Source organism: Equus quagga, chromosome 18 (genome assembly GCF_021613505.1).
Source record: "Equus quagga isolate Etosha38 chromosome 18, UCLA_HA_Equagga_1.0, whole genome shotgun sequence".
NCBI lineage: Eukaryota > Metazoa > Chordata > Mammalia > Perissodactyla > Equidae > Equus > Equus quagga.
Window position 1 is genome coordinate 26561441 of NC_060284.1, and position 27522 is coordinate 26588962.

The window sequence follows — 27522 nt, forward strand, 5'->3', positions numbered from 1 at the left end:
AAAGCTTAAAGGATCTCACGCAGTCTCATTTTCTGTTACCCAAAGTGTTTATCTGAGGAAAAACTGCCAGAGCAGCAGTCACAGTCAGGCACACAGTGCATGGTAAGTTAACCAGATGGAGTTTTAACCAAGTTCGGTAGCCATCGGCAAAAGAACTCAGTTTCATAGGTTGGAATATTCTAGTTCTTACTCTGATTCAGAGAAAACTCCTTAGGGGAAGGAAGAGTTAAAAACCAAAAAGAAAGAAGACTAAAATGAGGTAAAGAAGGATTCAATTTGTTCTTAGAACTTTTTATTCATTGAGTCAACAGCAGTTTCTTAGGCTCAGCCTCTTCCAGGCTTTCAAAGCAGCACGTCGTTTGGATTGGCTGGAGTTGCAACACTGGCCTAAACGATACTGCTTGGCCTCATCTGCCCTAGTCTTTCATGTTGCTGGACAGCTGAGAAAATACTGTATTTCCAGGATACTACCATCATAACTGCCACCTGTCCTTTTTGTACCGATATGGAATAACTTGTTCACACCTTTCCACATTAACTCTAGGAGCTGTCAGTACAACTCATATTGATTACGTCTCGGGACTTACATGGCTAGAAATCTATCTATATGATTGTAAAGCATGGCAGGCAAGTTGGTTCCCAGCAATGAGTGAATTCCTCATTCTGTATTTCTAGGAGTCCCGGGCTTTCCCAAGGCCTCAGTGTAGCTACTCCAATTGAGTGTTCAAGGGACTCTCCAAATGCCTCAGCCATCTTTCCCAGCCACATCCTTGTGAAGGATGGTGAGCCAGGTAGAGTCTGAGGGCCTCCCCCTTCCCCCACACCGCCCAACAGACATTTGCATCAGAGCTGTTGGTGTAGAGGACAGAGGCCTGGAGGAGGGGCTGGTCAGAGAGTGTAGCGAATATTGCCACTGGGATTAAAATCACCTTCTAAGAACAAGCTGGCTGCCGCCAACCTTGAAGTCTGGAGGCTATATGAAATACCACAACAGGAATTTTAACAAGTTTCCCCCATCTATTCTTTTACGTTTTGGAGGTTCTTCCAAAATGTGATTATGCATGGTCCCTAAGGGACCTGAAGAAAAGCTAGAGCTGGGTGTGGCAATGTGGACACTTCTAGTATTCCCATTCTTGCCCACAGTATAGCTCTTTGCATCTCGTTGGACCATTCTGTCATTTGGAGGATGCATTCTGCCCATGTCCCAACCCGGACACACACATACACACACACATATACGTCAGCCATGTTTAATGTGGCTCTTCTTTAAACTCACCCCATCAAGTTCCTTACTATTCCTTTAGTAGGCATTTTTCTTTGTTTTTACCTTGTTTAAAGAAGTTAATTGCTCCTATAGACAAACTTTTAAAGAGCTGCTTACGGAAGAAAGATGAATTCCCTTTTTACAGCAGGCCCTGTGCTGGGAGCTTTACATTTGTTATCTTATTTAATTCTCCTCCAAAATATAAGGAGATAGGCATTACTATTCCTTTGTTAGAGAAGGGGAAGCTGAGGCTCAGAGAAGTAGCACATGTAGCTGAGTATTCAACTTGTCAGGCAGTGCGCCAAGTGCTTCAAATGAAAGACCCACTAGGCACCTACAACTACTTGTTGAATGAATAAATGCATTAATCAATAATGAACTCTGCCAAACCTCACAATAACTCTCAAGGTGAGCACCATCATTGTACCTATTTCACAGGTAAGGAAACAGACTCAGAGTCCAATTGGCTTGCCCAATAACTACTGGGAGTAATGACAATTGGAGATGTGATTCGAATCCAGCCTGGCCTGGCACCAAAGCCAGGGTTCTTTCTACTCTACCATGCTGTCCCTGAAGGGACTAATAGACACAAGGTCACTATAAACCATTTCCCCCTTTCTAAGAGCAAATGTATGCCTTTTATTAGCAGGTACCTGGCCCCCACAGCATAGTCAGAATTCACATCTGAGACAGGGAGTTAGGAAATCTCAAAGCATGAAACTGATTGGGGGAATAAAAAAGAACATCGTGAAACATTACCTAATTGTTTAGTAATGTTGTCATGCATTGTCCAAAATTGGCCTGGAACAGGAGTACAGCCAAGGAGAGGAATATAAACAGATCTTGCACTGGGATGAGTAGTCTAATTTCTAGCCTTTCTGATTCATACAAGAAGTGGGGACACTCAAAGCGAACTCCAGGACTGCCATGGACCAGGCACACATACTCAGGGAGAGAAAGAGCCATTGAATGGTTAGGGCCAAAAGAGCATTTACACAAGAACTCCAGCAGGGAATTAAAATGTACCGTATGTTTTTGCCTTTCAAAGCATGATTCCCTTTCCTGTTTTTGTTATTCTGAAATTAAAAACATTTGGTTGGTGTGCCAGGCAGCAAAGGCTGCAGACACCCCAGGTCACCAACACCCCTCATGCCAGGGAAGGCAATCAAAACAGCTCTGACTTCAGAAAATCGCAGCTGGGCTTTGTGCTCAACGCCAAATTAATGTCTCACCATTACACATGATGGCTTATTGGGATCCTCTCAAAGTTAAAAAAAAAAAAATAAACCAAAAACCGACAGGAACCAGAAACGATTACTTTAAAATTAAGATTTGTGTGTGCGTGGCTTTTGCCTGCTGCCTCTGGTGAGCCTCGTACATGACGTTGCCTAGGGGACTGCTGGCTCTGTTCACTGCTGCATCACACAGAAGGTGCCATGAATGAGTAAATACCAAAACCAAAGGCATCCCTCTCCCAAAATATTGAACACACAAAACCACTCCGATTGATTCAATGCAAGACAAACCAGCCACAATTTTTTAAAAAGACAATGCACAAAAATTGGAGTCTACAAGAGATGCTAAGGTAATTATCTTCTTAAAAATGAGGAGAGGGCTTTTTCTTTAACTTTCAATGTAACTCACACCAATATTCTGTCAAACAGTTATCTCTCTAAACATATTTGAAAAAAGTTATTTTACCAAATGTCAACATTCAACTTTTCGGGAAACTAGCTGCTGTGTGCCTATCACGCCAACCAGCTAAGCCTCTAAGGTGTATTTCCCTCATGAAATATAATGCTTAGGAAACAGGCTGGGAGATATTTTTCTTGCATTATCTCACTAACCTCTCCAACACTGTGATTCTTTAATCAGTGTTTTACCTTTAAAAGGTAGAAGGAAGCGAAAAGACAAGCCAATACCACATATTGATCTCAAAAAGAAAAGTCAACAGTAGGAGCTGGAGTCAGTCTAATTTCCCACACCTTCCTTAAATACCTAACCCCAAAGTGAGAGCTGATACTCAGGACCATGATACTGAGGCCCTCACAGGACTCTCAATCACGAAAGGCATAATTGCGTTCATTGTTTTACACTTACGAGGACTGGAAAGTACAGTAATACATTTTAGGAATTTCACAAATGGGGCAACTGAGGTTAAAGGACATGGCAGAGTCTGGACTCAAATCGAGTCTGCCTTGACCCCAGAGGCCATGCTTTTAACCACCACACTGTCCACCCTTGTCAAGAGAAACCAAGGAACAGCCTATTTTACAAAGTGAAAAATAACTGAGAGAGCACAGAGAGTCCAAAGAGGCAGAAACTTTACATAAATAACACGTATAAGCACAGCTTGAATTATTGCCATTCAACAAAACGAAGAGATGCTCAACCAACTTACAATAACTTTCAGGTTTCCCTTAACATCAAAAGACTTGATCACCCAGTTGACAGACTTTTTGCACTTCAAGATCAGGATGAGATTTTTGACCACCTCAGGATCCTTTCGAGAAGGTCTTATGTCAATTACTATATCCACCTGGAAAGCACTGGGAATGGAAAACAAAGGCAGAGTTAGGACCCAAATGGCAGAAAGTTGCAACTATCTCTTCTCTTCCAAGTCTTCGTGTTTCCAGTGTCTGGCCAGTTGATTAAAAAGCTGGAGTCGATCCCAGGCAAATGACATGTGCAAAACAGATTGTAAGTGCACACATAACAAAATGGTTTTATATAACAATAGAAAAATACGCCTGCTGATAATTAGCCACTAAAATTTTTCTCTTCTTTTCGGGGGGGTGAGGAGGAGGTTACTTAAGGCAGCCACTGTTTGAAATGGACTTGAACAAACCAGAAGAGTTTACTTTTGAAGCAGAATTGTTGCTTTTTCTACCTTCAACACCTTCAATGTGTAACTTTCCAATTTGCAGTATGTTCAAAATCCTTCAAAGCCAGAAGTGGGCAGCAGTTTGGTGGTGGTGGTGGGGGGGGGGGGGGGCAGGGAGGAGGAAAAAAATTAGGAAACTTTAGAATAAAATGAGAGGCAAAAAACTGGAGAATTTCTTGACTTATGCAAGGTTTGCTTAAGACATTAACATTTGCTACAGAATATCTGCATTTACTTTCCCAAACTTCTGGATATATAGTTATTAAAATAAAGAAACAGATGGTCAACCAAGTGATTACTGGAAAATTGATGAACCCAACCCAAACTTCTAAGAATTCAGCATAAAAGAGAATTTTTCCCAAACAATAATGTCTGTCATTCCGAATTTAAAGGAAAGTCTTTCTTTCCATCTCGGTTTTACACACTAGTAAAGCATAGAATGAATGATGTACTCCAGTGAAGCCATAGGCTCGATATCTAAGCACTTTTGCCAGACCGCTTCTATTCCCATTCCCTTTTAATTTTCCACAAAATTCTTCACGTGGCACAAAATGGAATCTGACTAAAACTGATCTGTAGTTTATTCACTTTTAAAATCAAAATTTGATTAGAATTTTAACTTTTAAATCCCTCTCTAATATAAACTTACATTTTAAGTCACTAGTCCACACAAAATGCAGGCTAAAGGGGAGAAGGGCCTACTTCCTCCCCCTTTTTTAATTCCCTAATCATTCTTGACAGGGAGGGCTAAATTTCCAGTCCTGGGGCGGAAGCTGAGGGTGGGAGGGGGCGAACAAGAACACAGGGAGAGGCAAGTTGTGTCCAACGGCTCTTTGGTGTGTCATCATGAAGGGCCACACCCCCAACACACACAAAAAAACACACACACAGCATTAAACAGTCATGAATGCAAAAGTGTTCTGAGGACACTATGAACAGAACCTTATTAAAAACAGAATGTTATTAAAATGATAATTGTTAATAAGGTACATTCTGTAATTTTCTTATCAGGGATAACCTCAGTCAAAGGAGATGATGATGGAGCAAGAGTGACTGTGTCTATAATTAGTACCCAAAAGTTCAGAATAGGCTTCAGGAGCTCATCTGCAATATTGGGGATCTGGAGACAGATGCAAAAATAAAGTACATCACTGATGCCTTTACTCCTTTCTTCACAGCTTCTGTGAATCTCACCCAAAGCATCGATGGCTCCCTGTCTCCCTCCCTCCTGCACAGGGAGGGCTGAGCCTCTCCCTGCCTCAAGTCAGGGAAGATCTTTATTTTCATCTCTTCTCGGTTTAGACACCCACCCACCCACACATACACACACACACTCACTCACCTGTAGGGGTTAGAGTTTGGGGTGATTAACTCGATGATGTGAACCTCCTTATCCTGGGGCTGGCTGGATATCACACACCCTTCTGCGGCTTTGGGCTGAAGGTATTCGGCAAGGTAATTGAGTGAGAGAAAATTCTTCCCTATGTTGCAGGTGGGAGGGAACACTTGATCTGAAAGTAAAGCAGCACAGGACAATCTGTCAGATCACTGAGCTATGTGGCACCCAGACTCAAAGGAAAGAAGGTGACAGTGACACCCAGCAAGTGCAGGACACAGGGAACCAAAGCCTAAGGAAGGGCCTTAGAATGAATGCCTCAACCACTGCCCTGAAATGCTATCCCTATGGTCACCAGCGACCTCCTACTGACAACTCTAGTGGCTTGTTTTGGTCTAAACCCTCCCTTTCTTGTTCTCTGTGACACTTCTTTGTCCTCATCCATTTCCTCTATCTTTCAGTCTCTTTCACTGGCTTCTCATCCTCTGCTCATCCTTTAAATACCAGTGGTCCTCAGTCTTCAGAGCACATCACAATCCACCTGTTTGGACCGCATCCCAGAGTCTGATTCCAAAGATCTAGGTGGAGCCTAGGAAGCTTTCTTTTTGAAAAGCTCCATAGTTGATCCTGATACAAACCAAGGCTAAGAAGCTCAGTTCCTTCCTGAATCCTCTTTTTGTGTCATATTCTTCCTAGATGATCTCAATCACTCCCACAGCTTCAACTGGTACCCAGATCATGACTCCTTTTCTGAGCTGCACACCTGTATTGTCATCTGTTTATCAAGCACCTCCCGCCTAAAAATCCAATAGATATTTCAGTCAGCATACTTAACACTGAATCCAATTATCCCTCCTATCCCCAAATATGCTCCTCTGTGGATATTTGCTACTCCAGTTAATAGGAGAACCAGTCACCTAACTAATTCTATGGCCCACCATGTAGAATTAATCACTCCCTCAAATGTCTTCCTCAGAGCATGTATACTCTAAAGCCTGAAGTTTTAGGGGAAGCAGTGGGGGCAGACTTTCACTTTCTCACAATCTTGACACAGACCACTAATGTTTGTATGGCGCTTTACAGTTAACAAGCTGCTTTTATAAACATTATCTCATTGTGCTGAGGGCTGCTTGTCACCTCCACCAGGGAAAGTGATGCAAGTACCAAGAGTCTGAAGATACTCCCCCAACGGCACATGCCGTTGACACAACACTGTGGTTGATGGGATTTCCATCCAGTGGTTTAAATGTTTAAACAGAACTTGAAACTGCTGGCAGTGTGACAGCTGGGACCAATGTCAAGGAAGTTCTAGGTGTAGCAAACTTTTTTTTCAGAAGGGGTAATTAATCAGAGCCCTGGCGCTTTAATGAAACAGATTTCTGCCTTTTTCATTTAACGGATAGGATGCTAGGGTTCAAATCCACATGCAAGTCTCTCTCAGGAGAGAGGAATCAGCCCAGGAGCTCTCAAGACGGGGTTGATACTGCCCTCCCCCACCCCCATGTAATTTGTGCGACTTCCCTTGTGCTGAAGTCCACAGCACACACTGTGGCATCGTGGCTCTGCATACCATGGTGCCCCCAGCACCACCCCTAGAGCAGAGGGGACCAGAGGAGCTCTGAAGGCCCCTGCCTATAGGTTCATTGCAAAGGCGTCCTGGCTCTGCTCTCTGCATTGTTCCCTAAAGATCCCCTCAGAAGAGGCCAGGGCTCCGCCGACTCAGGCTGCTGGAGCAGACTCCCCTCCACATCTGCTGAGGGTTTCGCCAGATGAGCAGATGAAGAACGCACACTCTGCAGCTGCAGCCCTGCGGACGCCTCCCCCAGATCACAGGACAGAAGATGATCTTGGGGTGACAAGGCTGAAATTTAATCAAGAATCAGAGGGTGTGTGCATGGGCCAGGGACAGGCCAGTTTGGAACTCAAGAGACTAGGACCCTCCTGGGACTCTGGCCTATATATCTAGTTCCTAGGTGTGTCTGGTTTGCAGCTGGCATATAGTAGGCACATGGTATAGGTTTCCTGAATTAACAAATGTTGATGTGAGATTTGAGACAAATAATGAAAAACTTACCCATACTGTGACCCTCCTAAGCCACTAGGAAAAGTCTGTTTAAAAGTTGCTGTAATTAAGGGCTCAAGTCCTAGAGGCCACTGTCACTAAGCTGAACAAGCTGATCACTTTTTGTTGTGTGTGCAAGTGTGTGCGTGGTTTTCTTCCCCCCTAAATGACCTCCCGCATGCCTGGCATCAAAACTTACAGCAACTGCCAAGTAGAAAGGAAACCACAATGGGGAATCCCCGGATAGAAACCTGGCAAGTTTGGGGGGGAAAAAGTCACATGCTTATTTGTATTTTAGGAAAGGATTGACAAATGCCTTTGAGAGCTAGAATAATACACTTGGAGAGCCTGGGAGGTAATGCAAATTCCTCGTTTTACTGCGGTGGAAACTGAGGCTCTGGTGGCAAATGAGTGTTGCTTGAAGCCTCACAGTTAACGAGACCAGTTGGGATAAGAACCAAAACTCCTCACTTCTTCTGCTCTAGGTACACAGGTTAGAGCAGTAGTTCTCAGATGTCAGCAAGCATCAGAATCACCTGGAAGGCTTGTTAAACACAGATGTTTGGATTCCAGCCCCAGTATTTCTGATTCACTTGGTCTGGGGTGGCCCAAGAACTGGCATTTCTAACAAGTTCCCAGGTGATGAGGATGCTGCTGGGGTGGGGACTACACTTTGAGAACTACTGGGAATAGAGCAAGAGGAGGCTCACAGCCTGGGATATCTGGGTACAAGTCGGGTAGAGACAGGTCAGGTTCTGGGAAGCTAGCGGATGAGGCTTACTCAGTGGAGTCAGATCAATGGTGATAAACGACGTCACCTTGTGATCCACCAACCTAACCAAGCACCCTCGCTTCTCCTAACTGCTCCTCTCCACAGTGTGGGCCAGGGACTTATTCCCAACTGGTGGCTGGAGTCAAGTCTCAGAGGCTCCAAAGCTGTTATCAAGGAGTTAACCAATTTTTACTAGACTGGACACCAGGTCCTTTAAGTTCTTCCCAACCCAGTGTGTGGCCTTGGGGAAGTCACTTAACCCTTCTCTCAGGGCAGGCTACAGCTGTTCATAGAAGCTCATGTGCTGTCAAGAGAACAGAGCCCAACGTTCTAAATGTAACTATAACATTTTCTTATTCTAACAAATTCCAAGGGGGTAATCAACATTCTTTCACGCTACCAGAATTCTGCTTCAGAAATGCAGACCATTGGCCAGGGCTTAGATCCTTTGTTAAAAGGGATTTTTCATTTTGCTCCAATGAGACTTGACCTCTATTATTAGCTACCTGACTACCACGAGAGTTAAGTAACAAACTTCAACTTTTTGAACCCAACTCTCATCTAAAACTCCTCTTTTCTCTACTCGGCTAAACAAGTCTTTCCATCCAGGTGGCCCACTTTCATGTTTAGGTTATGCTTCTTTGGCTAAGACTTAAAATACAGCATCAGGCATTAGCCTCAAGAGCCAGGAAACCTGGGTTTGAGTTCTGGCTTTGCCACTTGCTAGTAATCTGGATTTAAGTAAGTTAGCTTAACCTTCCACTAACCCCTCTGTAAAATGGTGGAAATGATGGTTTCCTCCTAGGATTACTGGCGGGGGTTACGTAGGGTACATGTGAAAGCACCTGATGTGGCCTCTGCATGCAGCACACACTCAATAGCAGTGTCTACTTTTCCTGCATCTGTCCAGCAGCCCAGATCCAAACAAGGGCTGCAAGGAGCCTTCGACAACCCACCCTGCAGTGCCACGCTGTCTGTGGAGGAGGTGACAACTGCTGTAGAATCCAGCAGAAAGCAGACGGACGCTGAACACCTGAAATGCAGTTTCCACACAATCATCTGACTATAATAAGGATCCATTCACAAGAGTTGTTATTTCTAGCAACTTATGGGGCCTCCAAATGCATTTAACTAAAATAATGATAAAGAAGTTATTAAGAAAGTTATATGCTTTCAAAATTGAGTCACTGGTATTTATATCCCTCTGCAAGGCAAGGAAATTAAAATGGGCAATCTCTTATCAAGGTGACACAGTTCCTTTCTCCAATAATTTGTCTTTGTAACAGGCATCGGTATTAAAAATATATTCAAACACTTTTCCTTTGCTACTGTCCAAAATTTAACTGATGTCATGAGACCATAAACTGACACTGGCTTCCAATGTTTGCAGAATAATAGGTAAGAGGAAGCCCTAACTGTTGACCCATCCTGCTAACGTCTCTTTCATCCCATCAGTTGCCATCTCCTTTCCCACACCCTCAGCTTCCTGCCTTCCACTCACTTCTGACTTCTGTGCACCGACGTCTTCTAAATCCTACACCACAACCTCTCTCAACCATGCTACTCCCCATTTCTCACTTGGCCATTACCAGGTCTGTTTCCTCAGAAGGAAAAAAGGGAAGGGGGGACGTGGTAGGAGCAGGCCCCAGAGATGCCTCAGGTCCCTGCCAGCTCCAACATTTTGTGATTCTATGATTCCTCCCTAACTGCCTAGTCTCAGAAAAGAAAACAACCGACTGTCGTAAATCAGTCATTAATTGAAACCAAATAAAATTTACCTTCCCCGACTTTAATATAAATGTTTCTTGCTATCTTGAGTTCAGTGAATGAAGTAACCGCTCCATACTCCTTTCGGGCCCAATTTAACAGATGTTCATTTCCATGGGGGAAGCTCCTTTCTTCTGTTTCTGCTGACAAGGAGAAGTTTCCTGATGAAAAGTGGACCACAGAACCCTCAGACACCTAGAAGAAATAAAATCATATATTTAACACAGTGTAGTCACCCGGAGATAAATTATAGAGACAGCATTTATTGGACAACTAATGGATATTTGTCAATCCAACCCTCTTCGCTTTGTTATACAGGCAGGTCATCTTTTTCCAGCAGCTGATTCAAGAAATAATCCCAACGCTACTTCTCCCAGGTAATGACAAAACTACCAACAGCGCAGGATGTCCCTTTGAACTCTTTTTTTTTTTTTAAAGACTTTATTTTTTCCTTTTTCTCCCCAAAGCCCCCTGGTACACAGTTGTATATTCTTCGTTGTGGGTCCTTCTAGTTGTGGTATGTGGGACGCTGCCTCAGCGTGGTTTGATGAGCAGTGTCATGTCCACGCCCAGGATTCAAACCAACAAAACACTGGGCCGCCTGCAGCAGAGCGTGCAAACTTAACCACTCGGCCACGGGGCCAGCCCCTGTCCCTTTGACTCTTAAAGAGCATTGTGATGATGGGGCCGGCTCTGTGGCTGAGTGGTTAAGTTCACGCGCTCCGCTGCGGCGGCCCAGGGTTCGGATCCTGGGCGTGGACATGGCACGGCTCGTCAGGCCACGTTGATGCGGTGTCCCACATCCCACAACTAGAAGGATGTGCAACTAAGATATACAACTATGTCCGGGGGGGGGGGTTGGGGAGATAAAAGCAGGAAAAAAAAAAAAAGAGCATTGTGATGAGAGACTGCATACCGCATTGTGAGTAATCATAAGAATTATCACTGCTATTTTCCAGATATCTAATTGAAGGGCAACCTTTCAAATAAAGTGCTTCAAGTAAGTGGGACATCCTGGTGAGTGTTGTCGTGGGCTTGTAATGGGCTTCGGGATCAGGGCAAGTGATCCCAAAGTCCTACTAGCAAGTGAACTTGACTTCCAGGTCCTCCACAGCTGCAGAAGCACCACCACAGGGACACAGCCAGAGTCCCCTGGGTTTAGGTTCTCCTGAGCTCTGAGATAAAAGGAACGGCCAGATCACACTGCCGCCCAGCACTGAGATGAATGTGTACTGCAGTTTATTTTGTAAGACCCCCAAATTCCCATAGACAATGAAGTCAAGAGGCTGTGAGGCTGATCATAATAAAGCTTTCAGGATGATTTACGCAAGTCCCACATTCTTGTTGGAGGTATCTAGAGACCCTCACTGACCTAGCAAATCATGGTATGTATAATTAACACACAACGGGGGAAAATTATCATCTTCTCGCTGTACTATAATCAAATTTAGTTGCTGGTGAAAACATGTGTGTCATCTTTATTGGCTCACATTTATAAAATAAAGAGATTTTTATCAATGTTAGGGTGAAACCTCAAAATATGAGCAAAATGGCTCACAAATTCCCAAGTCATCGAACTATAAATGTCTTGTATTAAGTTTCACATTAACTATTTATCATTAACAAAAAGCAAACCATTTCTGAAGAGGTTATAAACAGCTAGAGTACAAACAGGCTGAGGGCAGGGATTTTGCTTATGGTTCTATCGCTTACAGCAGCATTTTCAACCATAACACACATAGAAAATAGTACTTACCCCAACTATCGTGCTAGGCATTAATATTTTCTATTTAATTATATATTTATTTATTTACTTACTTATTTATTTATTTATTTTTTAGGAGGAGGATTAGCCCTGAGCTAACATCTGCTGCCAATCCTCCTCTTTTCACTGAGGAAGACTGGCCCTGAGCTAACATCCATGCCCATCTTCCTCTACTTTATATGTGGGACGCCTACCACAGCATGGCTTGCCAAGCAGTGCCATGTCCGCACCTGGGATCTGAACCAGTGAACCCTGGGCCCCTGAAGCGGAATGTGAGAACTTAACCGCTGCGCCACCAGGCCAGCCCCTACATATATATATATATCTATATATATTTTTATGCTAGCAAAGAAGTACCTCACTTAATTGATTCCATGACCTACTAATGCTGTGGTCTCCCTCTTGGCTGAAAACCAGAAGCACCTAAGAGCTTCTGAATATCCTGAGGACCAGGCCAAATCCCAGACCAACTGGAATCTTTGGGGTGAGACGCAGACATCGAAATATTTTAAAGCTCCCTGGATGATTAGATTTGAAAAGCACTGTTCTAGGTCAGGCCTCTTGTGGGCATTTTGCAGCTTCCTTTACACAAGTGGTTCTTAACCAGGGGTGCTTTTGTCCCCCAGGGGACTTTTGGCAATGTCTGGAAACATTTTTGATTGTCACAACTGCGAGGTAGGAGCTACTGGCATCCAGCAAGTAGGGCCAGGGATGCTGCTAAACATCTTACAATGCACAGGGCAGCCCCACAGTAAAGAACTATCCAAAATGTCAATAGTACTGTGACTGAGAAATCTTGGTCTACACCTTGGACCAACTGAATGTTACTATCACTCCTTTCCACGCTGGAAATCGGGCTGTTTAGAACTTAATAAAGAATAAGAGAAGCTTTTTGGTTTTTATTGGCTTGGAAAGCCCAGAACTAATCATTAATAGGCTGGGCATAAACTAGGACCATTAACAATAGCTACCATTTACTGCACACCTACTAGCTATCAGGCACCACAAAGTGCTATCAAGTGTGCTAACGACATTTGCTAAATGTCCTGATGCCAGTTACAAACAAACCAGCAGGGACCGTTTCGCTTCGACCTTGCTTTGACATCACCTGCATAAGAAAAAGCTCCTGTGCCCTTTACCTGCCAAACCATAACCACATGGCCCTGGGGATAAATCTTCTGAGGTTCAGCTACTCAGCAACACTGAACTTCAAACAAAGTTTATCTGATCTTCTGATAAGCACTGTAGTAAAAAACCTTTTCATTGAAAAGCACTTGTGCAAAAAAGTCATTTTTATCAAGCCTGTCACTGAAAAAACCCGTAACAGTCCAAAGGCCTCTGTCCCACTGCCAGCACAGTTCTGAATGTTAGGGCAAGCACCCCGGGATGTCTGATCCTTTTGTCCTCATTCATGTTACAGCCATAAAGTAAAACAAGCAGGTTTAAAATACGTTATACATAGAGTACGCTTCTGCAGAGTGGAAGGTGGGATCTATTACCCTGGTACGTTCCAGAGGCAAGAATGTGAACAGCGCAAATAAGAGAAGAAATAGGGAGAGACTTCAGAATGTATCCTGAAGAAACTGAAAAGTGCTATTGGAGTCTAGCTGATTCTTCAGGAAGGGGCAGCTCCTGGCTGATGCCTCCACGTACCATCAGCCCTGCTCCAGTCTGTCTTCTCCCAGGCCAGCAGCAACAAGGATCACACACTCAGGGCTGAGGAATTTGGACAAGGAGTTAACCGCCACTCCTCAGGCGCATTCCAATAAGAGGAGAGCAAAGCTGCCAGGCCCGGTGAAGTGTCCCTGACTGCAGGTCAGTGGAAATTTTCTGCTGCAAGAGGTTAGTCAGCACTCCTCTGACCACCAGTTCTCCAGGCTCTGACGAGGCTGGGTGCTGACAAAGGCCCCCTAACCCCCCCTGAGTTTTAGAAGGTATTGTTATTTCCATCTGACCCTCAGGATGACCTGTAAGGTAGGCTACTATGATTTCCACAGTAGAGAGGAGGAACCCTCAGAGAAGCTAATGGCCTACCCAAGGTCAGGGAATCAGACCAGGACAAGACCAGAACAGGAGACTCCTGACTCCTGGTCACAGATGGCCTCTGCTTGAACCCTTTCAGAAAGAAGACCTTGCCAGCTCCCAAGGCAGAAGATTTCCGTTCTTACTTTCTATCCACTTGTCTGAGCTGTGCCTTCCAGACCAAAGAATTCCCTCCTCTTCCCTCCGTGAGACAAGCCTTTCAAAGGTCTGAAGATGTCACTCCACCCTGATCATGACTTCACTTCTTTAGGGCAATTCCCCCAGCCTCCTCAACTCCTCCCCAGACACTATGGTCGTCAGATCTTCATCAGCACAGTCTCTGAAATATGGTGCCCGGGATAAGACTTGGGGTTTTGGATGTAGTCTAACAAATGTACTGTGATGGTTAATTTTATGTGTCAACTTGACTGGACCATGGGGTGCCCAGATATTTGGTCAAACGCTATTCTGAGTGTTCCTGTGAGGGTGTTTTGGGATGAGATTAACATTTAAATTGATAGACTAGGTAAAACAGAGTGCCCTTCCTAACTTGTGCGGGCCTCTTCCTATCACTTAAAGGCCTGACTATAAGAAAAGGCTGACCCTCCCCCGAGGAAGAGAGAGTTCTCCTGCCTGACAGGACATCAGCTCTTCCTTGCTCTACAGCAGCCTGCTGGCCGTGGGACTCAAACTGGACATCAGCTCTGCAGATTTTGGACTTGATAGTCTCCATAATCATGTGAGCCAATTCCTGACAATAAATCTCTTTCTTTCTTTATATATGTAGACACCGCATGAGGCCAAGATTGCAGGAGGTCCAAGATCACATTAGCTTTTTAGATCAGCTGAACTCTGCTCTTATCTCATATTCATTAATTTATGCTTTAAACATACATCCAACAAATACTCATTGAGTGCCCGCTGACTCTGAGCCGGACACTGCTCTAGGTGTGGGGGATCTGGCAGAGAAGGCGAAAGGCAGAATTCCCCATCCACGTGGAGCTCACAGTCTAGTAAGGGAGCCAGAGGAGCAAAACAAATAAATAAAACGTGTAATAGGGCAATCAGTGCTGTGGAACCAAACCAACTGAGAGAAGAGGAGAGGGTACCATACTTTTAAATGTTGTGATGGGGAAAGTCTGAGAAAGTTCCTGAGCAGTTAAAGTCCTGAAGGAGACAAAGAGCAAGCCATGAGCACATCAGGGGTAAGAGCGCTCATGGCTGAGATGCAGCAAGTGAAGGAGGAGCAGGGAGGCCAGGCTGGCTGTGCCACAGGGGTGAGGCAAGATGGGTAGCAGAATAGGTCAGAGAGCTCAGAGGACACCAGTAGGTCCAACAGGACCTTGCGGACCATTGTTAAGAACCATGGTGTTTAGTGTGGGTGAGATGGGCCACCACTGAAAATTCATTAAAACACCTACCAAATGCTTTCACAGGATCACTGGCTGCTACGTCCAGTCTAGACTAAAGGGAGAAAAGGAGCAGGAAACCAGTAGACTTCTGGAATTATCCAGAGAAGAAAGAGTGGCAGCTCACACCAGGGACGTAGGTGGTGGTAGAGATGATGATACCTAAATCCTCAGGTCTTTATCTTAAATAATCAGGTCGAGGCTCTTCGCATCCTTCCCTTACACCAGTGATTCTTTTCACATAGAGTCTTATATTTATTCTTCAGATCCATATTTCAAGTCTATAGAGACCAATAAAGATCCTTATTCTGTTAGTTGCCAGTATCTCTAAATTTCATATGCGTGCCTTTTACATGTTCATATAAATCCCTAAGAAGCTGAACAAGACCAAGACCAGACTGAGGGCTGTGACTCACAGGTACACGCCTACGCTGACCCAAGCACAATAAACAGCGCTTACTGGGGTCCCAGGTTGTTCACCAACTACAAAGTGATCCCACAGAACTGTCCTCATCTTGTTTGTAAGGACATCATGCTAGAGCTGTCAAGAGCCCTGCTGAAATAAAGACATGATATGCCAATGTCATTCCTCTATTCTACCAGTCCGCTGTAGGCCCTGCGTAATCCTCCTGGTGTGGTACCCTTACTACAGTCTGGCTTAGATTAAAGTCTGTGGAAGAACGCAGATGTAAAGAGATTAGCAAAAAACAAGAAAAAGGGAAAATATTTTTCTAATATGGTTACAATCACTATTGCAGGGAAAATAACTACATGTGTGAATTTGGAATTGTTTTTAAAAAATGTTAAGAGTAGGGTTGGCCTGGTGGCATAGTGGTTAAGTGTGCACGCTCTCCTTTGGCGGTCTGGGGTTTGCGGGTTCAGATCCCAAGTGCAGACCTATATACTGCTCATCAAGCCAGGCTGTGACGGCGTCCCACATACAAGATGGGGGAAGACTGGCACAGATGGTAGCTCAGGGACAATCTTCCTCAAGCAAAAAGAGGAAGACTGGCAACAGATGGTAGCTCAGGGCAAATCTTCCTCACCAAAAAAAAAAAAAGAAAGAAAGAAAGTTAAAAGCAAGGATTTTATATTTGGATAAAATGGCAGAAGCTTTTCAAGGCTATTTATTCCATCCCCACCTTCTACCTTAGTTGTAGGTTCTTACCATGCTACCACCCCATTTCTGGCCCTTATAGCTCCACCAACCTGGTATCTCAACCATTACAGTAATCTCCTTCCTACCTTCCAAGTTGCCAATCCTATCTCCCTCTACCCCTCTTCCACACTGTCACTTGCGAGATCTTTCTGAAAAGTAAACACATGATGATGCAGGACAGCATCTAAGCATCTTAACTGGCACATGACCAGTGAGGGCCTCTGCCCGCCTGAATTCCCAGCGCCCCCCCACACACACTCGCCATATGGCACCACTCATGGTGGCAGAATACATCATGCAGCTTCAGGCTGCCGGGTCTTTTGACGTCCTGCTCCTCCCCTGGACTGCTCTTCTCTGCCTTGCTCACCTGGTAACGGCTCCTTGTCCTCCCCCAGGGATCACTTTCTCTGTGAAACCTCCCAGGCTCCCTTTCTCTCCTCAGGATGGAGCTGCCCACCGCGCCTTGTGCGTAGCTCTAGTCCAGCCCCTCTCGCACAGTAACTGCTACCTATTTCTCAGCAAACCTGCCACCCCTACTTGACAAAGAACAACCCCTCGAGGGTCAAGAAAGTGCTTGTTCGTGCTGAATCTTGTGGGCCTGGCAGAGCGCTAGGCACAAAGCAGAGACTCAGTAATCGCTTTTTGCATGAAAGCTCAATGCTGCTACTTACAGGAAAGGATGGGCCATAATTTCTTCATTCCTCAGCCCTTACTTCCCTCACTGCCCAGGAAATGATCTTTCCTCCAGGCCATAAAGTTAATGATTTGATTTTTCACCCAATAACTCCACCTAAACCCCAATTATTAAATCATTTAGTAGTTCCACCTCTCCCCCCAGACCCCCAGAATACACTGAACTTTCCTCCTGCTTGCTAATTAAAATCCAATCCTCTGACATTCCCTGACATGACAAACGTCTTCCTGTGGGAATGAACAGAGCAGGGAGCTCCAGAATCCCGATTCTTAGCAAGCATCTGCTGAAAGGGCGAACGTGAAGCACTTTACTGTCTAACAAATCCCGGGCTGCCGAGACGCATGCTGGGCCCCCTCCTCTCCTGAATGCTCTTCCCTACTTAAATCGCGCACAGCATTTGTATTTTAAATTCTGGTTATGCTACCAGACTTTTTTAAAGAGCAGAACATTACTCTATCTGCCAGTGCTGGGAGTTTTATTACAAGAACTTACGGCTAGGCAATAAGAGCCAAGTTTATTATTTTTTCTGGACCAGATTCAACAACCTTGTCCAAAAGAGCAAGAAAAAAGCAAAAGAGGCAACCAGCCCTTTTGTTTCCACACCTGCATTTAAGCTTTAACTCTTGAAGTCCTCAGCAGATGCACGGAAGCCTCGACTGAGCCTGAGCAGAGTGAACAAATCTTGGCTAACGGGCGCAGTCACCATTTTCCTGGAACTGAGGCTTTTCGTTTTAGCACTTATCTCAGCACATCACTGACTCAGAGGCCTGGCGGTTGCATCACAGTCTCTCTCTGGGCCTCCCCCAAGTCGGTTTGGTCTTCAGCGAGGAGGGAGATCGGAGTTTTGCTGAGGATGGTGCCACACTGTCAGGCTTCATCTAGTCCCAGTCCCTCTGCCCACTTCCTTGACCCCTACCCTAAAAAGAATGCTCTCAGATGTAAGGTCCTGATGAAAATGCAGGCCACGCTAGATCATGGGTAGCAGTGAAGTCTCCTCTGAAGCTTTATCTCAACTTCTTCATGTCTACTCACCTGTCACTTCTCACTGGGGCAGATTTAAAACTACAATCCGGCAACTAGCAGCCCCCTATCTAGCAATTCTGGTTCCTCTCAACCCTGCTTTACACGCTCTTATTTCTAAGGTATAGTAGAGTCACCTCCTAAGCTATCATATAATTTACTTATGTATGATGCTTACTGTCCACCTCCTTCCACTAGAATGTAAGCTCCTTCAAAGGCTAGGGTCTTAGTCTGCTTTGTTCATGGGTATATCTCAAGCACCTAGAATAGTGTTGAGTACAGAAAAGACACTCATAAGTATTTGTTTAATGAATGAATGAATCCTGATGCAGTGCCTGCCTAAAGTTCTGTGCTGAGAAGGATTCTGATCTCATCTTCAGGAACAGTGGAGAAATGGGAACAAGTGCCATGATTAGTCCTGTGCCTGCCAGGGGCTCAGGCAGGCCACCCTTGCTCTACACCTGTCCAGTTCAGTACCACTAGCCACATGCCGCCATCGAGTGATGAAAGGCTGCTAGTTAAACTGACTTGTGCTGTAAATGTAAATACATACCAGACTTTGAAGACACAGCACAAGAAAAAAAAGTCTCAATAATTTTTTATTGATTTCATGTTAAATGATATTATTTTGGATATATTGGGTTAAATAACATAGGTCGTTACAATTAATTTCACTTATTTCCTTTACTTTTTAAATGCACTAATAGAAGCTTTAAAATTACCCATGTGGTTCGCATTTTACTTCCATTGGACAGCACTGTTCTAGACCCTATCCAACACGACCGTAAGGAAGGAATATGTTTATGAACTGATAATGTCCATCCATCCATCTGCTTCTTGGTCTGGTCTTAGAACAAAAATCAATGTGAAGAAGCTATGTCAAGACAGTGCTTCCCAAAGTGTGGTCCTCAAACCAATGTATCACAGACAGAAGTATGTTAAAATGCAGATTCCGGGGGGGCGGGGGCGTGGGAATGTAGGGTCCAGGAAACTGCATTATACTCCTCCCACCACCACCCCATGATTCTGATGCATACTTGAGGATCACTGTCCCAGGCCACAGATATAAATACTATTTAAACTCCAAATTATCTTTGTAAAGTGCGAACAGGATTGTGTGGACAACAAGGAGGAATCTTCTCCCCTGCACCAGTGGAAAAAAAAAAATCAAGAGGGAGAGAGTAAAGCCAAGTCATGGATGGAGTCATCCTCTTGCACATCTGAAAAGAAAGAGATGCGCCCAGTGAAATAAGAGAAGCCATAGCTCCCCAGTGATAAACAACAACTTGCTGAGATCTCAGAAGAAGATCTGTTCCAGGAATTACACACACACACACACACACACACACACACACACACACGCACACGCATGCCTCCTATAGCTCAGTGGTGGTCCATTTGGAGCTGGAGTTATCGGCTGGGCGAGGACCTACTATTCAGGTTACAGCTCCTTGGGGCTGCTCTAACTCACAGCCCCAACTTCACACACTTGCACGACTTTGGCATTGGTGAAAGTTCAGCACTTGCACAATCAGGATCAGCTCCCCTCCCTCTTCTGTCCTGCCCTACACCTAACTTTTACTATTTCTCTTCCTTTTTCCTGACTCCTGCACAGACAAATCTCTTTTTGGAACTGCCAGCTTAGGGAAATAGAAAGAGCAAAACAAGGAAAACAAAGCAAAGAAAAACACACTGACATTTCAGAAACACCTGCTGTGACAAGAATTTGCTAGTTCAATTCTGGGTGGAAAAAAGACACATGGTACAGTAGAATGGGCATGTCTCTAGAACTTAGGTTTATGTGTAAGTAGGATCTATGCAGATTGGCCTAGAACTTGTAACAGTGCCCACACACAGAAAGGCACTAAGGAGACTAAGCTCTGATACGTTTTGTGCACAAAGTCCAGCAGAAACAAACTTACGTAAAGTCCTGGAACAGTATTGAAATATTTACCTCCCAAAAGAGGACTGAACTCTACATTCTGAAAGAGGAAAATCACACGTTCTCCCTACCCAATTCCTGGGAGGACTGTGCTTGCCTAGTTCCTCCAAAGTCACGTGATGTGAAATGTGATCTGAAACATGTTTTCTATTAACCATATATCATGACTCAATTTTTTCACAAGTTTGTTTTAAATAAATAATAACTTCCATGCCCATGAACCTACAGTCATAATTTGCAGAGCTACAGATTCATGAGCCTTGTGATGATGGTATCTGCCAATCGTGGATGCAAGAAACATAAATCCATGCAACCATTTAAAAATTCTTGGATGTTTTTATTTTGTATCCACAACCAGATTACTTTCTTCCAATAAAATGACTTAAAACATATTCGACAATTTTTCTCAAAGCATTGATTATGATCATCCTCTGCTTTTAATTTTCATTTCTGCTGAAGGGACTTATTTCAAACTAAAGGACTGAAACTGCCCTCTGTTCTGCACGCCCTACATGTTTACACATGTCCAAGAGGAAAGCTCTGAGATGCTGCCCTCTGAATATAAACATGCACAAACTTGAACGGGAGCCAGAGCAAAAGCAATACTCTAATCTCCCACGGAAACGTTACAAAAAACAATAGTATATGTGAACATGTATATATACAAAGAGAAGCAAAATAACTCACTCCAACTGAAAGACAGACTCAGTTCCCACAGGTTACCAAATTAACGATGTGTGAGCCACTTTATAACGTAGAGTTTTCCAAAGCACAGTCCCAGGCCACACAAGGATCCTCCATGGCCTTACAAAATGATCTCTCCAGGCTCCTAAATTTACCCTTTCTCATCTTGCAACGTTAGCATGATGTTAGGAGGAGCTCAACCCCAAATTTAAAGTACATTTGCATTCTAAAGGGTGATTTTCAGGGAAAAAAATAAAATGTTGGCATCATGACTATTACTTGCCATGATCCTCAATCTATTTTTGCCTCCAAATGTGCTTTCGGGAAATCCCTCACTGGGGAGGATTCTTTCTTTCATTTGTCTTTTCTGTTACATCCAATTTGCAAACCCAGTTTCAAGGGCACAAACTGAATTTTACAAACACTTGGCTCCAAATAGGTTCCTAGAATTCTCTTTAGAGTTCCTCTTTGTCAAGACTGAGAATCTAATTCCATTTTACAGATAAGGAAATTGAGATTCCCAGAAGCTAAAGGATCTGCCGGAGGCACAGAGCTGGTAGAAAGCAGGGTTGACAAAGACCTCATTTCTCATCCTAGAGCTCTTTCTACTCCACCACCACGGAAGCTCTAGAAATCAGTAGCTACCACAGAAATCACCACTACCAAGTTCAAGAAATCAGTAGAGCAGGGTAGACAGAACCCCCCTCGCCCACCTGTTAATAGAATACTGGGACATAATAACCATAAAGGTTCTTACTGATCATTTATTAAGTGCACGTTTCATCGATTCTGAATCCTCACATCTGAGAACTGAAGAAACTGGGGCTCTGAGAGGTTGGGTAAAGCCCCAGATTACATAGTTTGAGCAAGGGACAAGTGCAGATTCAAACTACATCGGTTGGCCTCCAAACAACGGTGCAACACAAATCCAGGCTTTTAGGAGAGTGAAAAGAGAAAGAAGTCAGACAAAGCAAGCCGTTGTGCCTTTCCTGCCTCTTGCACAGAGATGCTCCCCATTGCGTTGCTTCCTTCTCTTTCTCCTCTTCCCCAGTGGCCTGAGAAGCTGTGCTGGTGAGAGCAGAAAAAGGGAATGGAAGGGGCAGACAGAAATAGGAATGACTGTTATGGAAACAAAATAACTGCTTGGCTGGAAGAAGAGAGATCCGTTATAGTAAACAACAACAAAAAGAGCCGAAGGATCTGAAAATGATTGAATAGAAACTACAGTAGATACAGCATGGTGAGAATATCGGGCTGTATAAATTTAAGATGTAAATGCTTCTGCGATGGTCAGTTTAATAGGTCAACTTGGCTTGGCTCTCATCTCCAGTTATTTAATCAAACACTAATCTAGATGTTGCTGTGAAGGTATCTTGTAGATGCAATTAAAGTCCATCATCAGGTGGCTCTAAGTGAGGGCGATCATCCTAAGTAATCTGTGTGGGTCTGATTTCATCAGCTGGAGGGCCTAACAGCAGAGCTGAGGCCCCCCTGAAGAAGAACAAACGTCCCCTGTGGACAGCAGCTTCAGCTCGTGCTGGGGAGTTCCAGCTGCCCTTCCTGACTGCCGGCCCTGCGGATTTCTGACTTGCCTTGCCTGTGCCCACAATGGCGTAAGCCAATTCCTTGCAATAAATCTCTTCATGTATATTCCCTACTGGTTCTCTTTCTCTGGATAACCCCTGACTGATACAGCTTCTGTGAATGGCTGATGCGAGCCCCAAGAGGAATGGAGCTGCATATTCTGGCTTAGCAACCACAGACCTAAAAACAGTTAGGGGAAAAAAGGTTCTAAAGGACATTTCCCTGGGCAGGGAGGGGCATGGGGCAGCAGGACGGAGGTGGGGCCTTCAGCTCCAAAAATGGCTGGCATCCTCTTGCAGTTCCTAACATCAGCTCTCAGCCAAAGGCAGACCATGTTCCGGTGCTCACCCTCATTTTCCCGTCTACAGTTAACGGTCTCTGAAGAAGACCAAGGTGGTCTCCCACAGCAAAGCCAAGAGGGCTGAACTGAACACCTTTAACGTCGATGAAGAAGGAAGGGATCCCAGAGGCCTAAGGACAGATGTCGATACTAAGCAGGGCATCTGGTGGAGCTGATCCATTCACCTTCCTGGAAAGTGTGGGGAACCTGGATTACAGACGTCCCTCAGGGGGTCACCCAACTACCTTCCTTGCACTATCTGTGACTGAGGGATAATGGCAGGGCTCCAAGCAAATGGGAAAAAAATCGGGAAAAACAAGCTCAAAACACCCGTGGGGGTTAGTCACTTTTAGAATGCTATTTTTAAGGTGGCAGCCACGGTGGCTAACTTCCAGCCAGTGGTAGGGTAGCTGCCGACACTATTTCAGAAGCTTCACATGGTGTCTAGGAATACTACTGTTATATATAGTCAGATGTGATCACGACCACCTCCCACATCTAGATCTTGGGGAAAGTCATTTAACCTCAGTATCTTCCTCTGCAAAAGGAGAACCCAGGGCCACGTGACAGTGGACAATTAAAATCCAAGATCCCTGGCCATACTTCCTTCCTTCCACTCAAAGAATAACTTCATTAATCCCAGGATCAAAATCGGCGATATGTGGTGTAAAGGGAGAAAGCAGGGGGACATCTAGCCCAAACTACTGATCCTCACCATTAAAAAATATTTATTATTATTAGTGCCAAAATTTATTGAGCATTTATTATGTGCCACACACTACAGTATGCACTCTACATGGGTTATAGCCACCAGTTACTCGCTGTGTGAACAGTTAACAACCTCTCTTTGTGTCAGTTCGTTCGTCTTCAAATGAGGATATTAATAGTACCTACTTCATAGTCCTGCTATGAACATTAAATATGTAAAGTGCTTAAACGTGGTGCATGCTATAGTGTTTGTTAAATATACACATACACGTATACCCATCCTCACAACAGGCCACAAGGGTTGTTTGACAGATCTTGAGGTTGACAGGCCATGATTCATTCCTCACTGTGACAGGACCAGAGTCTTCTTGTCCAAACTGCTAGAAAAGGATATACAGACTCTGTTTTCAAGGGTTGGAGCAGTATGGGCTCCAAACAGCAGCTCTGAACATCACCCAGCAGCCTGCATCACCCAGAAACTACAGTATCTACAGAACAGGCTCTCTGTGTTAAAGATGGCAGGGCTAGAGAGCACATGGGCAGTGACCTCTGTGGGCTTTTGCCAGACATGGCGGATGGATTAGCCCCTGACTTCCAGGTACACCCTGGGTCCTAGTCTCACAGCTGTGTCATTCACCACCCAAACAGGACAAGGCAGGAGCAGACCAATGATGACTCCCCGGCCCAGCGGCATCAAGACCCCAAGTTAGCAACAAAGACCCCAGGTCATCTGGGCACAGGTGTTAGAACTAAGGGGAAAAGCAGATTTGGGAGTACAAATTCTACCGTGGACAAGGAAACAAAAAGGGCTAAAGGGAGCCCTTCTTCCCCTCCAGAAATCAGCTTCCCAGCCAAAGAGTTAGACGATAGAGGCTTGGAATGCCAGAACTGGGTTGCCTCAAATAAACACAATGACTCTGTGCCCTGGAGGGAGTTAGGGCCATCCGGTGGTCCCTTTCAGAGATGAGGAATGTAGGCCACCTGTGGGGAACACTTACCAAGGGCCTCACTGTCTTCAATTTATGAGAGGACCAAGGCGCAGCCACAAGCTTTCAAGTCAGCCTCACTGGAATCTCCCAGGAGACAGGTTTTTACCCCCTCCCGTGACATGAAAAAATATTCTGCAACCTTCTGTAACAAAAAACTTGCTTTTTCTACCAAACAGCCCTCTGGAGGCTGCGCAACACATTAACCACGGGCATCTGAGATGTAATATTGGATACAATTGCCCAACACTTAGAAAGGGCAGATTCATCAGATTACCAGATTAGCCTTAGAGAGTAATGCCTTGAAGGACGTCATGGAATTCTACACGAAAAAACACCAACCTTCCCCCCTCAGTGAAAGCGAGTTTACTTAACCTCAATTTGTTGAATGAAAGCAAAGCCTTTACAGGGCTGGGGCCCATGCCTGCATACAGACATGACACAGCAAGCCCAGTGGAGCCAGGAAAAGTCTACGCTTTCGTGAACCCTCCAGGACAGGATGTCTCGATCAGGAAGAATACACCCAGGCAAATCTCCTAAGGCCAAGGGGCCACTCACTGGCAGCATTCACCACCTTAACCCAGCGAGTTAGGATAACTCCTAGGACATCTTTCGAAAACTCTTTCTGGACCAAGATTACCAGCTGAAACTGGACTCTTTCCACGCTCTAATTACCACAGTGACATTTAGGAAGAGCTCTTTCACCACAAAAGGGCCAGAAACCTGTTCCTAGGAAATACGGTAGTTATCTGACCCTAGCTCATGAGAGGATCCAGACCCTTATAATTAGGACTCTTATGGACAAGCCACAAAACCAATAGATAAGCAGCCTCTGGAACAAAAATGCATGGTACACAACCACTCGGAATATCCCACAGGACACTGTGAGTCATTCCACAAGAGACCTTTAAAAAAAAGAAAAAAGAACCAATCTTGAAATGTTTAGCTATTTAATTTTCCTTTAAGAGGGAATTTATTTGGAGAAAGACCTCACAGAAGATCCAAACTGGTATGTCCAGACCTCTAGTAGATAGCTGAGCAAAAAGCTGTGCTTGTGTCCACACTCCTGCCCCACGTGCCACATGCTGCTCCTCAGTCAGCCTCACCAAGGTGGCCACCTTAACTGCATCTGGAAGAAGATCCTCATTTTCTCCAATTTTCAAGATCCAACAATGGTACTTATTACCCTGAACTGCATTTCCCGATCTCTTAACCATCTCTCCTTCATAATGGGAAGCTCCTCCAGGGCAGGCAATCCACTTCATGTCTCTCTGGATCCCCCCCACGTAGCACACTTCCCAGCATCCTGCGGGCACTAAGAATGGGGTGTCGGATGAATGAACAAGTTGATACATAAACCATCACGCCAGGGATGCTAATGTCATGTTTTTCTAAACGTGGGGAAAACTGCCAAACGAGGGAAAGGAAGAAATTAGAAGAGAAAAAAAATAATTTCCAGATTTTTAAAATGCAACATAGGCGCGAACACTTTTTTTTTAAAGTTCCCTCCTCCACAAGCAAACCTGCATATCTGAGTTGTTCACAGGGCATTTTTGGACACTGCAACCCTCAGTTGCACACCACTTGGAGTCACGAAAAGGAAGACCAAACACGTGCTGTGGTCCAGGCAGTGCATGTCCCTTCCTAGAGCAGCGCTGAGCACACATCTGGGCTGATTTAACAACCGATTGGAAATTTCGCCTTCTGATTTCCAGTTAAATACTGGGCACAGGAAAACAAACAGCACTTGTTTTTCACTGAGCCTTGTCAGTCATCCAAACTGCAGTGTAGCCCAGAGAACTGCCTGTGGTTTGGTGGCAGAGGCCCAAAATATTTGGACCTTTTTTTCTTCCCCCAAGTAAAAGGAATAAACCAGATTTTGGCAACCCCAGCTTCTTTACCCGCCCCTCCCCCTCTTCTCAGAAACACAAAACTAGGCTTTAAATATTAAGCATGTTCCTGGTATTAATTTACATTTTTCATTAGGATTAAATTTTGATTTGTTTTTAATCCAAAGCCAACAGCACAGAGTTTGGTTTCTCTCATTTATTTCAACTGCCCTGCCCTGATATTTACTTGGATTTGCTGAGAAGGCAACGTTCAGATTACTATTTTCTGTTTCCAATTAAACTGGGATATAATATCTAGCAGTTATATTATCAAAGAATCAGAGAGTTTGAAAGCTGGGAGGAACTTTAGAGATGGGGTAGCACAACCCCTTCATTTCAGAGCTGAGGACACTGAGGCCTCAGCAGTTAAGTGATTTTGACCAACGATGTATAACTAAATACAGGACATCCAGATAAATAATGAACAATTTTTTAGTGTAAGTACATCCCCAAATTTTGAGTGGGCATACTAAAAAACTTTTTTGTTGTTTATCTGAAATTCAAATTTAACTGGACATCCTGTATCTTTGTTAATTCTAGAAACTCTACCTCAGAGACCAATATTCCTTCTTCTCCACACCTCCACTCAAACATGCATACATTTACACACCCTTCTTTCCTGATTTTAACAATAATTATGGCTGGAAAAAACAGTCACAGCACAGTAATCCCAAGAGTGAATGAGGCTGGAGGAAGCTGCTACTCATTTCTTGAGATTTTTCTAATCTTAGATACCTTTTTTCCTTACAAGCATGCAAAGAAACTAAGCGTGACATAAAAAGTCTATCCAAGCTTCTGGACCACACATTTTATGTTATTAGAAGCCAGGCACTGGGGTATCATCTTGAGAATTTCTGCTTGTACCGGGGCTCCAACTCTGTAGACCTTACCGGAGAGAGCACTCAGGTTTGGCATACAAATAAAGCAAGATTAAAAACAAAAAATATCAGAGAGGGACATGGAATAAAGTAAAGAGAGACATTTTTAAACCTAGTTCGTTGATTTGACACCATCATTTTTTTAAAGATTTTATTTTTCCTTTTTCTCCCCAAAGCTCCTGGTAGATAATTGTATATTTTTAGTTGTGGTTCCTTCTAGTTGTGGCGTATGGGATGCCGCCTCAGCGTGGCCTGATGAGTGGTGCCATGTCCGCGCCCAGGATCCTAACTAGCGAAACCCTGGGGTGCCGAAGCGGAGCGCGCGAACTTAACCACTCGGCCACGGGGCTGGCCCCC

At 44.4% G+C, this 27522-nt stretch overlaps 1 protein-coding gene across 2 annotated transcripts in view; it reads right to left on the reverse strand.

Moving 5' to 3' along the window:
- Positions 1 to 27522, reverse strand: part of TGFBR3 (transforming growth factor beta receptor 3) — a 187212-nt gene that overhangs the window by 40726 nt on the left and 118964 nt on the right. For both annotated transcript variants that reach the window (XM_046645291.1, XM_046645290.1), the window contains exons 5-7: positions 10097 to 10280; positions 5491 to 5659; positions 3666 to 3813 (exon numbers count right to left, since the gene is read on the reverse strand). In XM_046645291.1, the coding sequence (XP_046501247.1) occupies positions 3666 to 3813; positions 5491 to 5659; positions 10097 to 10280 (501 nt within the window). The remainder of the gene's footprint in view (positions 1 to 3665; positions 3814 to 5490; positions 5660 to 10096; positions 10281 to 27522) is intronic.